An 11,671-nucleotide genomic window follows, 5' to 3' on the forward strand; every position below is an offset into this window, starting at 1 on the left:
GCATTCAAAACATTTCTAAAGATAAAACTAAAATTCAGTTAGCTACACTTAGAATGGGGGGAACAACTTTAATCTGGTGGGAAAGAAAAACTCAGTTAGATGTAAAGCAAACAAGAAAAGTCATCTCTTCATGGTCTAAGTTTTTGAAAGCTCTTAGGAAACAGTTCTATCCTTTAGGATACATGCAACAAGCTGTTATTGATTGGCAGCATCTGAGGCAAGGTAAAGGGCAGAGTGTTTAGGAGTTTACTTAGGAGCTCAGAAAGAAAGCATTGGTGCTTGGTATTTCATTGGATACACTGGAAACTTTGTTAAACTACATTGGCAGTTTACATTCATATTTGCAGCATAATTTATTAATGTTTAATCCTGATGATTTTGACGAGATGTGTGTTTAGGCCATACATATTGAATCAGGTGGCAGATCATTCAAGTTGTCATCTCAGTCATCCAAAGAGATGGAAAACGGAGAATCTAGAGATAGAAAGGGGAAGAACATTTCAAAGAGAAAGAAATCAGCGATTGTTCAGAAGGAAAGACCTACTTGTTCTCATTGCCAGAGAATTGGTCATGATGAATCAAAGTGCTGGAAACTTCATCCAGAACTTAAACCCAAAAAGTTCCTTAAGGCGAAGGATGAAAAGAAGGCCATTGCAGCAATCCAGTAGGATCTAGGTTCAGATTCAGGTGATGAAAGGAGGATAACCGCCATGGTTACGATAGGTAAAACTTCTAATACTAGTTCAAGTTCAAAATCTAATGTATCTTCTTCAAACATAGATCCTTCACATGAGGATAAACGAGTTGAACTCTTCCACGTAAGGATAACTTCTAAGCATACAAAGATTGACACAATATTTGATAGTGGGTCGCAAGAAAAATTAATATCTCAACATATAGTTAATCAATTGGGATTGGAAACACGAAATTGTTCAAGACCATACCCATTAGGTTGGATTAATAAATCAACTCAGATACATGTCACAAAGCAGTGTCGGTTAAAATTTGCAATTACATCTAAGTACATTGATGAAGTGGAATTAGATGTGGTCCCAGTAGACATTTGTGGAGTTGTCTTAGGGAGTCCTTATCTTTATGATAGAGATGCAGTCTTTTACAGAAGAGAACATAAATATCACCTAAAGAAAGAAGGGGTTGAATTTATTGTTAGGGCACATAAAGTCAAATCAAACTTGGATTTAATTGTTTCAAATCAAGTTAAGCAGTTTATAAGTTCAAGTAAATATGTACTCATGGTTATTAAGGAACAACATAAGGTTGATTGTTCAAGATGCGAGATTCAGTTTATAGATCAATTGGTTAAGGTGGTTAATTCTTTTCCAAGAAGTCTTATTCATGAACATGATAAGCAACATGAGATACATTTAATGTCCTATGAACATCTTCTTAAAGATAGAATGAATCTCAATTCATTCATTCAATTGAATTATAGAAGCTATCATCATCAGCAGTGTATTGTAGGGAATGGTACATGTGAGTCTAATCAGAGACTTGTTTCAGATGGTATGTTTATTTTCAGTTTCAGGGGTGCAGGTCAGTATTGGGGAAAGTCAGTGTCGCATTTCTTTAGTATTGCATCATCATTTCATGCTTTTAAAAGTAATGAAACCTCTCTTCAAGTGGAGAGGAAGTCTATAAGTTTTCATGACAAAGCATTTTCAAAAGCAGATCTAAAGTTTCCTTACCAAGGTTTGAAAACTAATGCATTAACTGAAAGTGTTAGTCAATGGAAATATCAGTTAATAGACATAGTGATTCAAGTAAATCAACAATTACTTAGATACTTTCAGAATCAAACTAAGTTGCAGCAGTCTTTACATCACAACTAGATGAGTTATGGGTAACAAATTCACTTAGTAATTGGTCAACAAGAAAGTAAATCAAGTCAAGTAATTGATACAAAATCAAAATCAAAGTAGTCTTTGAATATTTCAGTTATTCCGGAAAGTAGATTGTTATTACCCATCAAATGTATCGAACAAGGTTCTACAAATACTGTTTTCAAAGATGTTTCTGAATCACTAACTCATGATTCTTCGTGGAAAGAATTCAATTGCCATGTTGATAACAGGTTATTTGCCCATCGTTGCAAGTTGTTCATACTGCGGATGGAAGAAACAGGTCACCAAATCAAAAGGTATCATGGTCAGCATCATCAGGGTCATCATCTGCAGGTGATTGATCGAATGCATTGGTACATTGTCAGGTCAATATGGAAAGAGAGGGAGTTCTACCCTCATCGACTAATTGTTTAGTCAAAATTTTGTGGTCCAAAAGCTTTCAAGTGGAGAGGAATGATCCAAGAGGATCCATCGATCCAAATGCACAAGTGTTCAAAGTGTCATCATCAGTGTTCATGAGTGTCATTCAGTGTCGTCGTCGCTTCAGTTCAGCTTCGACAGATCGACAGTGTTGGTTATGATCAGGTTGTTCAGGTAATGTTATGATTTCATGGCGTTCAGTTGATGTGATGTTGTACCTGGCTGTCGACTTATGTCATCGATAGTTCCGCCAGGGTTTGGTCGACGACATGTGTTTTGTCGTTCAACTTTGCAGGATTTATGGTTGATATAGTTGATTGTGTAAAAGGATTCAAGTTAAAGTACCTGGTCGACGACATAGTCTTGTCGTCGTCACCACTAGTGTTAGTTTCAAAGATGTGATGGTCGTCATCGTGCAATGTTGACGAATGTCGCACGAAGACCACAAGGATGTACAAGGGTTGATCGTCTAGTAAAGGCTTCAGTTTCGTTGATGTTGCTTTGCAGAGCCGACATGGGTCTTGAAAAGTTAAACGAAACTCTTAACCTAAGCCTAGACCTATACCCTATCTCCTAAGATCTCTATTCATCATTTGTTTACCCTAAGAATCCTAATGCATTCTTACCTAAGCACTAAACCATATATACCATGTTTACCCATGATCTATGCTTAAACCCTAATATATTAAACTATGTATTACAACCCTAAAGCCTATGATCTAAGCCTAATCTACATCCTAATGCACACCTATGTATTAAACTACATAGAAAACCCTTAAAAACTAACCCTAAACCTATCCTAATACCCCTCGGCCTTTGAAAATGTTTAAAAAATATGTAAAACATTGTTAAAACAAGACAAATAACATAAAAGTCCCAAACCGCACGGGTTGGAGACTGCAACGGAGAACCATGTGACCACATGTTAACAAATTGTCGGAGTATAGATCACGCGAGAACTATGAGGAGTAACCACAACATATGAACTGGTATCGTTAACCGTCGGGGCGCAATCGGAGTTAGTTCGGAGGTTAGTCGTAGCGGTCGGAGAATGCGAACACATGAATCATCAATCTGCGTTGTCAACCGGAACCGTTGACACTTGAACCGCGGGAAATTAGTGCCAGTCACATGGACCGTTAAGCACCTCCTCCCGTTTAGCTGCCAGCTAACGGTTTCAGGCTATTTCAAATGTCATTTTGGGTTTTTGTTTGTTAAAATTGGTTTTTAATTAATTCGACCACCATGACTATGAACCAAGGTGTCCCCTAAGGTGGCTAAACTCAACCAAATCAACCCCAGAAGTCAGCTTGTTCATCTCTAAATCAGGCAGAGGTGGTTTTTATGCATTTTCAAGCCTATAAAGGCAGTTTTTCTCCATTGGAGAATAGAGGAGTGGTTTTCAGTTTTCATGTGCAGGTTCTGGAGGTTAGAGGAAAATTTTATTTTTAGAGTTTCGGGAGCATCGGGAGTCGGATTTGGAAACTGTAAGTAGTGTTGAAAAGCTGGTTCAGAGAGCTATCTGATGACAGAGGTTAGAATTTCTTGTGTGCAAGTTCATTCTATCCTTTTCATTGTGTAATCCACTTCTTCTTCTCATTCCTAATAAAACGGTCGCCCATCTTGAAAGCGGACCCGGAGACATAGTCCATCAGGGATGAACTCCGTAATCAATTTTGCTATTTGGTATATCTGTGTTTTCACTATTTGTACTTGTGTTTTGCATCTTTCTTATGTTTTATCAGCTATAGTAAAGTGTTCTGCTCCAACAAACTCACTAATGGCTAATCAATTCTACATCAGTTTTTAGTATATGATCATATCAGATCACTCAATTTTCAAATAGCTGGATCTTTCATTTTCAAAAGTATTTGATCTACTTGAAAAAAGTATCTAGTTAGATGATATTTCGGGAGGACTAACATAATTTGGAATTGCTATTTGGATCATCTCCTTCATTTTCCCATCATTTAATGACATTTATTACTTTAGTTTGTAAAACTAAATTGATCTAGATGGAAATCACACAAGTTTCCTTAATCATGCCAACTCACCCTTAATGCACAATGAACCAGAATAGAATTCAGCTCAGATTCATCCCTTGATCTTCCAATGATAAAATAGTCAATGTCGTGGAGTTAATATAATACGACTATTGCTTGAGTATTTTTTTCTTCATTAATGAATGGGAGATTTTAATCGTGCGCTGCTTGTTACGCTCTGCGAGGTTTCCAGTGTGTGACGGTGGCCTCGGCCCTCTGGATGTCTGGGTGGGCTTTGCTGCCCCCTTCCTGTGATCAGATCTCTTAATTGCTGCGCTGCGCCTCCCGCTGGGCGAAAAGAGTTCATTTGCACTGCGTTTTGGCCTTGGGATTTGGTTTCTTGGATTTGCAGGGGTGCTGTGGGAATGGATTGAGTTTCTACCTTGCTTCGTTCCATTGCTGCAGCCATGGGTGAACCCGGGGGTGGGGAAACCTCTCTCACCCCTCTGCTTTCGTCTGAAGAAGCCTTCCGTCGCTTATTATCACAGAAAGGGAAGAAACGTCCTGCCCCTGAGGTTCCAAAATTCATTAAAAAACTTGAGGAAGTTCCTAAGATAGCCCTGCAGGAAGATCAACCGATCAAAATTGCCCTTGCCCTAGCTGACAGAGGACTGGTCGGGCAATTTATGGGGCGTTGGCCATCTACAAAAACCACGGATGATTGGATTCAACGCAACTGGAGGCCTTAGCTGAAAAACAATGTGATCTGTTATGCAGTTGGTAGAGGTTTCTTCATATTCGAGTTCACCACCAAAGAAGACCGAGATCTGGTTTTCAAAAATGGACCATATTTCATGGGAAATCAGGGTCTGTATCTCAATAAATGGACCCCGGACTTCGATCCCTTAGTGGATGTTCCTAAGGAAGTACCAATTTGGGTTTGGCTCCCTAACCTTCCGATCCACTGCTGGAGCTATCAATCATTGCAAAGGATTGGGAACGGTCTGGGCAGATTCATCGACAAAGCAGACAATAAAGTCCAATACACCTGTGCAAGAATCTGTGTGGAAGTTGACTTAGAGGCTGGTCTCCCCGAAGCGATTAAACTTACAGTGGGAGAATGGCATCACTATCAAAAGTTGGACTACGAGCAACTACCTTTCAAATGCAGAACGTGTCATGAACACGGACACTTCCAACGGAATTGCCCCAAATCCCCGGCCGAGACCAAGGAGGACGAGGAAGGATGGAAAGAAATCAAAAGAGGCAAAGCTATCCCTAGACCAACAAAGAAGAAAAATTCTGGAACAGTGGGGAAGCCTCAGACCAATCCAAAGGCCAATGGAGACCCAAAAGTTGGATCCTCCTCAGGTGGGAACGCAGAAACCATCAGGGCTCAAGAAGAACCTGAAGACTTGATGAAGGAAGTAAAAGAAACTGGTACTGAAATAATCACCCCCCCAGCCTCAGGAGGCAATGAAGGAAATATAGATAAAGAAGAACATATAAGCCTGGCCTCCGAATCTGATGAAGACTCAGAAGGAAGAACCTATGAATCAGACAGCTCACAAGTCACCCCTATCAAATCAGCCAGGGGTCGAAAATCCAAGAAGAAACAGAGAGAGGAGAAAACCTATCTGGATGTTCTCCAAGGCTCTCAAAAAACTCTCAAGGGAATGATGAATACTAGGTCAGGGCGCAAGCATGGCTCGGCTCCAAAAGGAGCCACAATCTCCCAAGCCAATAAATAATGAAGTACGTCTCCTGGAATTGCAGAGGATTAGGCAGCAAGCTAAAAGAAGATGCCCTGAAAGATATAGTGAGAATGTATTCGCCTGAAATCCTCCTCATCCAGGAGACAAAGTTGGAGGAAACTTCCCTCCTCCATGCTAGCAAAACCTTCTGGCGTAAAGGTATTGGATGTGCTGTCAGTGCAAGAGGCGCCTCCGGTGGAATCGCTACCTTCTGGGATAACTCTATCTATGACCTGATTCAAAAAGATAGCTCCTCCCATTGGCTTCTCACGAAGCTCCTCCATAAAGACTCCGGCCAACAAGTAAGTATGTTCAATATATATGCTCCTGTTCTTCCTTCTGAGAAAAAATACTGTTGGGACTCGATTTTGTCCTATCTTTCGCTGCACAATCCTGAAAACATTATCATAGCTGGTGATATGAAAGTCACTCTTGCTGTAAATGAGAAAAACGGAGGCTCCCCGGTCAGGGATCCAACTAGAGAATGGGTTGAAGACCTCATGTTGGGATGGGAGTTGGAGGATATCAAGCCCACATCTGGGAAGTTCACCTGGTCTAACAAAAGGGTGGGCCCAAATCATATTGTAGCTCGATTGGACAGATTTCTGGTCCAATCCTCTTTCCTAACTTGCGGTCTAATGGCCTCGTCCAAAATTCTGCCAAACAACACCTCTAATCACAAACCCATTATCCTTGAGCTTTCCACGGATGAAAATCTTAGCCCTATCCCCTTCAGATTCAGTTCACTATGGCTTTAGCATGAGGAGTTCCAAGAGATGGTTTCAGATGCCTGGAACAGACCTGTTCAAGGTTCCCCTTTCTATGTGTGGGAAGAAAAATTGAGGGGGCTCAAAAGAAGGCTTAAGGAGTGGGCTAGAACGCTGAAAACTCCCTCCTCCAAAAGGAAGGTGGCCCTGGATAGTCTTGCTGCCCATCAATTATCTTTGGAAAATTTTGTTGTTACCCAAGACCTTCTTCAGAGAGAAGTTGACCTGCAAAAAGATTTCCACAAAGCAAGTAGGGAAGAAGAAGAACTCTGGAGGCAGAAATCCAGAGCTCTCTGGTTACAAGCTGGGGACAAAAATACTAGCTTCTTCCACAAACAAGCTGAAGCTCGCAAGCAATTCAAAACTGTTAAAGAAATTCATCACCAAAATGCAGTGGTTAAGGATTTCGAAGACATCAAGCGGGAAGCTCACTCTCACTTCAAAGATCTTTACTCTGCCCCCGATGATCCACCAATGGATCCCCATGTCTATCCGATGAATTTGATCCCCCAATGTGTTCAAGATCCTGACAATTCTATGCTGACTGCTCTAATCAGCATGAATGAGCTTAAAAATGCACTGGACAGTATGGAACCGGACAAAGCTCCTGGTCTGGATGGGTTTCCTGTTAGATTCTATCTTTCCTGTTGGGCCATAATAAAAAATGACCTTCTGAGAATGGTCAGGAAATCTCAATCTTGTGCAAAGATCGGAGGCGGCATCAATTCAACGTTTCTGGCCTTGATTCCAAAAGAGAAAGGTGCAGCTGATTTCAGCAGATTCAGGCCAATCTCGTTGTGTAACTCTAGTTACAAGCTGATCACAAAAATTATAGCCAATCGCCTCAAGAAAATATTACCGGCCATTATCCCTGAAAACCAAGGAGGATTCATCAAAGGGAGAAAGATTCTTGACAACATAGTGCTGGTGCAAGAAGCTATTCATTCAAGCTATCACCGAAAGGAGAAAGGTATGGTGATTAAGCTTGACTTGGAAAATGCTTTTGACAGGGTAAAGCATGAATTCCTGTTTATGGTTATGAAGAAAATGGGCTTCTCTTCAGCCATCATTAACTGGATAAAAGCATGCATTGCCTCTCCTTGGATAGCACCTTTGGTAAATGGGCGACCTTCAAATTTTTTCCAAGCCTCTAGGGGCCTAAGACAAGGTTGCCCATTGTCCCCACTTCTTTATGCCATTCAAGCCTCAGTTCTCAGCTTTCAACTGGACCATAATCAACAGACTCAAATCCTTCCTGGCCTTCGCATGGTTCACCATGTCAAAGACATAAATCATGCCCAATTTGCTGACGATACGTTATTGCTAGGTGGGGAAAGCATAAACTCTGCTAAATCCTTCAAGAAGGAGCTGGACATTTATAGAGAAGTCTCGGGCAGCAAGATCAAATTTCTAAAAAGCACAATCTATAGCTGGAACTGCTCGGTTAAGGAATTATCAGATATTGCAAGGATTCTTGATATGGAAGAGTCCTGGGCCTGGGACTCCTTTAAATACCTGGGGATACCAATCTTCAAGACCACTCCTAAAGTTGCCCATTGGATGCCCCTGCTGGACAAGATTAAAAGTAGAATCCATGCCTGGGGAGCTTCATGGCTGAATAATGCGGGGAAGATCATTCTGATGAAAGCTGTCCTCTCAAGTCTTCCGTTATATCAGCACTCCATCCTCCTTGCCCCAAAAATCTTCATCAACAAAATGGAAGCTCTTCTAAGGCGTTTTCTATGGGAAGGGGGAAAAAACAACGAAAGAAGGCTGGATCTTGTTAAATGGGATACTATTAAAAAGCCATTTATGGAAGGAGGACTACAAATTCGCGATCTGGCCGCTCAAAATCTGGCTTTGGGAACCAAGCTTCTTTGGGACATTGTCTCTGGAAAATTAATTTGGAGCAAGAAAGTCCTGTGGAGAAAATATTTTCATGGGAAGCGCCTTAGATGCTTGGACCAGCTTCCTCGAACCTCCAAAGGTTCTCCTATTTTTAAACTCTGCATCAAAGATTTGGAACATTTTAGTCATAAGCTATATTGGATTCCAGGTAATGGGCAAAAAATAAGAATCTGGGATGATCCTATTCTGGGTGATCAACCTTTGAGTCAGATGGAAGAACTTACCAATATCAAAGACTGGCTCCAGGCTCGCAATCTGAACACCCTCTGGGACATCTCCACTTGGACGGAGGATAGTCTTTGGGACAGCTGGCAACTGGGGGAGGTCCCTCAGTGGCTGGATGGTGAAGCCTCAGTTCTTTTGGATAAACTTCAAGGGAAAGCTCCCTTAAAAGCTTCAGCAAAGGACAAACGAGGGTGGGGATCTGTCTCAGGTTCGTATTCAGCATCTGAAGGCTACAAAAGTATTATGGCCACTTCGAATGTTCCTCCAAATCCTGCTCAATGGAAATTTATTTGGGATTCCCCCTCTCTTCCCAAAATTGATTTCTTCTGCTGGACGTTAGCTCACAACAGTATACTCACTCGTGATAATCTCTGCAGGCGTGGTATGGAAGGACCATCCTGGTGCAATATTTGCATGTCGGAGGAAGAAACAACTGATCATTTGTTCTTATCCTGCCCTTTTGCGCTAGAAGTCTGGAAGGGAATCCTTATGCTTAATTCTGATAAATTCAAGCTCCCTAGGAACATCCCAAATATTTTCCAAACCTGGAGCAAATTATCTCCGTTTGGTCTTTCCAAAAATCACCTTCTCAAAAATTGCTGGCTGTGGATCCCCAAGATCGTTTGCTGGAAGTTGTGGCTGGAAAGGAACAACAGATTATTCAGAAACGAAAGCTGCAATTCGTCCAGAGTCATCACCAAAGTCAAAGCTCTATTGGGAGAAACTCTTGAAGCCAACTCTGCCAAAAAGCCTGGAAAAGCTCTGAACAGAGAGGAGGATCTCTGGTTGAATGGACTGGTCCCTAACCATAAGGACTGTGCCACCCTTTCTGCTAGTGTCCACTCCAACTGGGAAATTAGGCTGGAGGAGCAAGAGTTCATTAAGTGGAGGTCGGCTCTGAATGAACATTGTCTTTTTTTTTACGGGGCCTCCAAAGGCAACCCTGGTATCGCAGGAGGCGGTGGGGTTCTCTTGGGTCCTGATGGTTCTGATGTGATCCGGTTTGCTTGGGGTCTGGGCAGGGAATCTAACAACAGAGCGGAGGCTCTTGCTCTGTGGCAGGGTCTATTTCAAGCGATCAAAGGTAACTTCCTATCCATTTCAGTCTTCGGGGACTCCAGGATCATTATCCAGGCGTTGAATACCAATAAGAATCCTTCTCAGCTCCATTTATCAGCCATCCTCAGGAAAATCAGACTTATTTTGCCCAAATTCCACAAGATCTCTTTCTATCATATTCCCAGGAAATTAAATACCCAGGCAGATATGGAAGCCAATCTCGGCGTTCTGCGGAGTAAAAGATCTCTGTCCGTTAACTATGTCGACTCCTTATGCAATATCCCTTAAGTCCTGTGTTCTCTGGGCCTTTTTTTTGCTGGGTATTCCTCTGATCCCTAGGCCCTTCCATCCTCCCTGCTGTCTGAACCGCAACAATTTTAATGATCATCTGAAAAAAATCTTGGTTCAATCCCTAATGAAGCAGTCTGACCTTTTCTCCCAGCTTCACGCCCTGTGTTTTGTCCCAGTTTTCTCTGCTGTAAGCATCCGGATGAAGGAAGGCTGGGTGATCAACTTCTGCATTTTTGGCAGAAGCAAAAACGCTCTGTTCTCTATCCATAGCGAATCCAAAGGAAATAGAAAGAAGGGCTCCTTTTGTGATATCCTGGAAAGCCTAATGAAGAACCTGATCGCTGATCCGGAGGGACCTCACGCCACCGGCTCCACTCATCTTCCAGCGTTCATCTGTGGACCTGTCGACAATCTCAGCGCTTCTTATTTCGATGCCTTCTCCAACGCTCCAATCGATCATGACAACATGGAGTTTAGAATTCTGCAGTGGGGTATATTCAATCTCTGCTACATTGTTTACTGTCTCAGGAGGAAAATTACGCTCTGCGCTCTTAGCCAGAGCAGTACTGTAATTGCACAATGCCACTACATTGGCGCCCTATAGTAAAATTTAACCGCTTCTGTCAAAAAAAAAATATAATACGACTATTATGTAAAGAATATGACAAATTGGCCTTTTCTATATGGAAATTCTGCACATGTACAAAATATGGCAAATTTCCATGTGTTCATGACCTAGGATGGCATGTGTTCAAAAACTTGACAAGCATGCACCCCATGAAAATGAAGTTGGTTAGCTCTTCCCAAAGTGTGAGACCATATTAACACAATATTCAATAAACAATGGTTCCAGGTTCATTTATATGTACTATTAATGGTGGTTCCCGTGACAATGTGGTATTTATTGGCTATATCCGAACAAATATCCCTAAGATGTTTCTTTGTAGCCAAAGTTCGTCATGTTGTGAAGTTGATATTATATGAAGTTACACCCAGTCCATTCAAAAGGTATTGACTTACACCAGAAAAATTAAAAGGAAAAATATAATACAATGAGTCGGCCAAAACCCTGACAAATTAGACAATGAGACCAACCACTCAAATTTATAAATAGTTCACCTAAGAGGACGACCATATGGTTTCCAATGAGAATATTGCCAAGACAAATAGCTTAAAGGTGAAACGAGATAAATTTAGAGGAGAAAATAAACTTACAGGATCATTGTCCACCTTCCGGGAGGGCCTCATGGTATCTTCTGCAATCAATTGGTGCAACATCAATGGCTGCATGTGCCTTAAGGTCCCCATCTTTCCAAATATATGTTAACCCTTAACTTATTTTTAGAGGTCCTCGACTTGCTGTCAACAACATAATTCACTAGTTAATGAAAATTTAAAAAACA

General features: G+C 41.4%; 2 protein-coding genes across 2 annotated transcripts; both read left to right on the top strand.

Moving 5' to 3' along the window:
- Positions 1 to 6,014: 6,014 nt before the first annotated feature.
- Positions 6,015 to 6,776, top strand: LOC149171283 (uncharacterized). The gene has a single exon (XM_089425914.1). It carries the CDS (start codon positions 6,015 to 6,017, stop codon positions 6,774 to 6,776), a length of 762 nt encoding a protein of 253 aa, XP_089282040.1.
- Positions 6,777 to 6,794: 18 nt separating this feature from the next.
- LOC149171284 (uncharacterized) lies at positions 6,795 to 10,265 on the top strand. Its single transcript, XM_089425915.1, has one exon. It carries the CDS (start codon positions 6,795 to 6,797, stop codon positions 10,263 to 10,265), a length of 3,471 nt encoding a protein of 1,156 aa, XP_089282041.1.
- The last annotated feature ends 1,406 nt before the right edge of the window (positions 10,266 to 11,671 follow it).

The sequence above is a fragment of the Pinus tabuliformis genome, chromosome 4_2 (assembly GCF_031772625.1).
Source record: "Pinus tabuliformis cultivar Carrire ecotype Pingquan chromosome 4_2, CPIR1, whole genome shotgun sequence".
NCBI classification, from domain to species: Eukaryota; Viridiplantae; Streptophyta; class Pinopsida; order Pinales; family Pinaceae; genus Pinus; species Pinus tabuliformis.

Bases quoted from the DNA above. Each gene is read 5' to 3' on its own strand.
- LOC149171283 (XM_089425914.1), top strand. From the start codon at position 6,015: ATGAAGTACGTCTCCTGGAATTGCAGAGGATTAGGCAGCAAGCTAAAA.
- LOC149171284 (XM_089425915.1), top strand. From the start codon at position 6,795: ATGGTTTCAGATGCCTGGAACAGACCTGTTCAAGGTTCCCCTTTCTAT.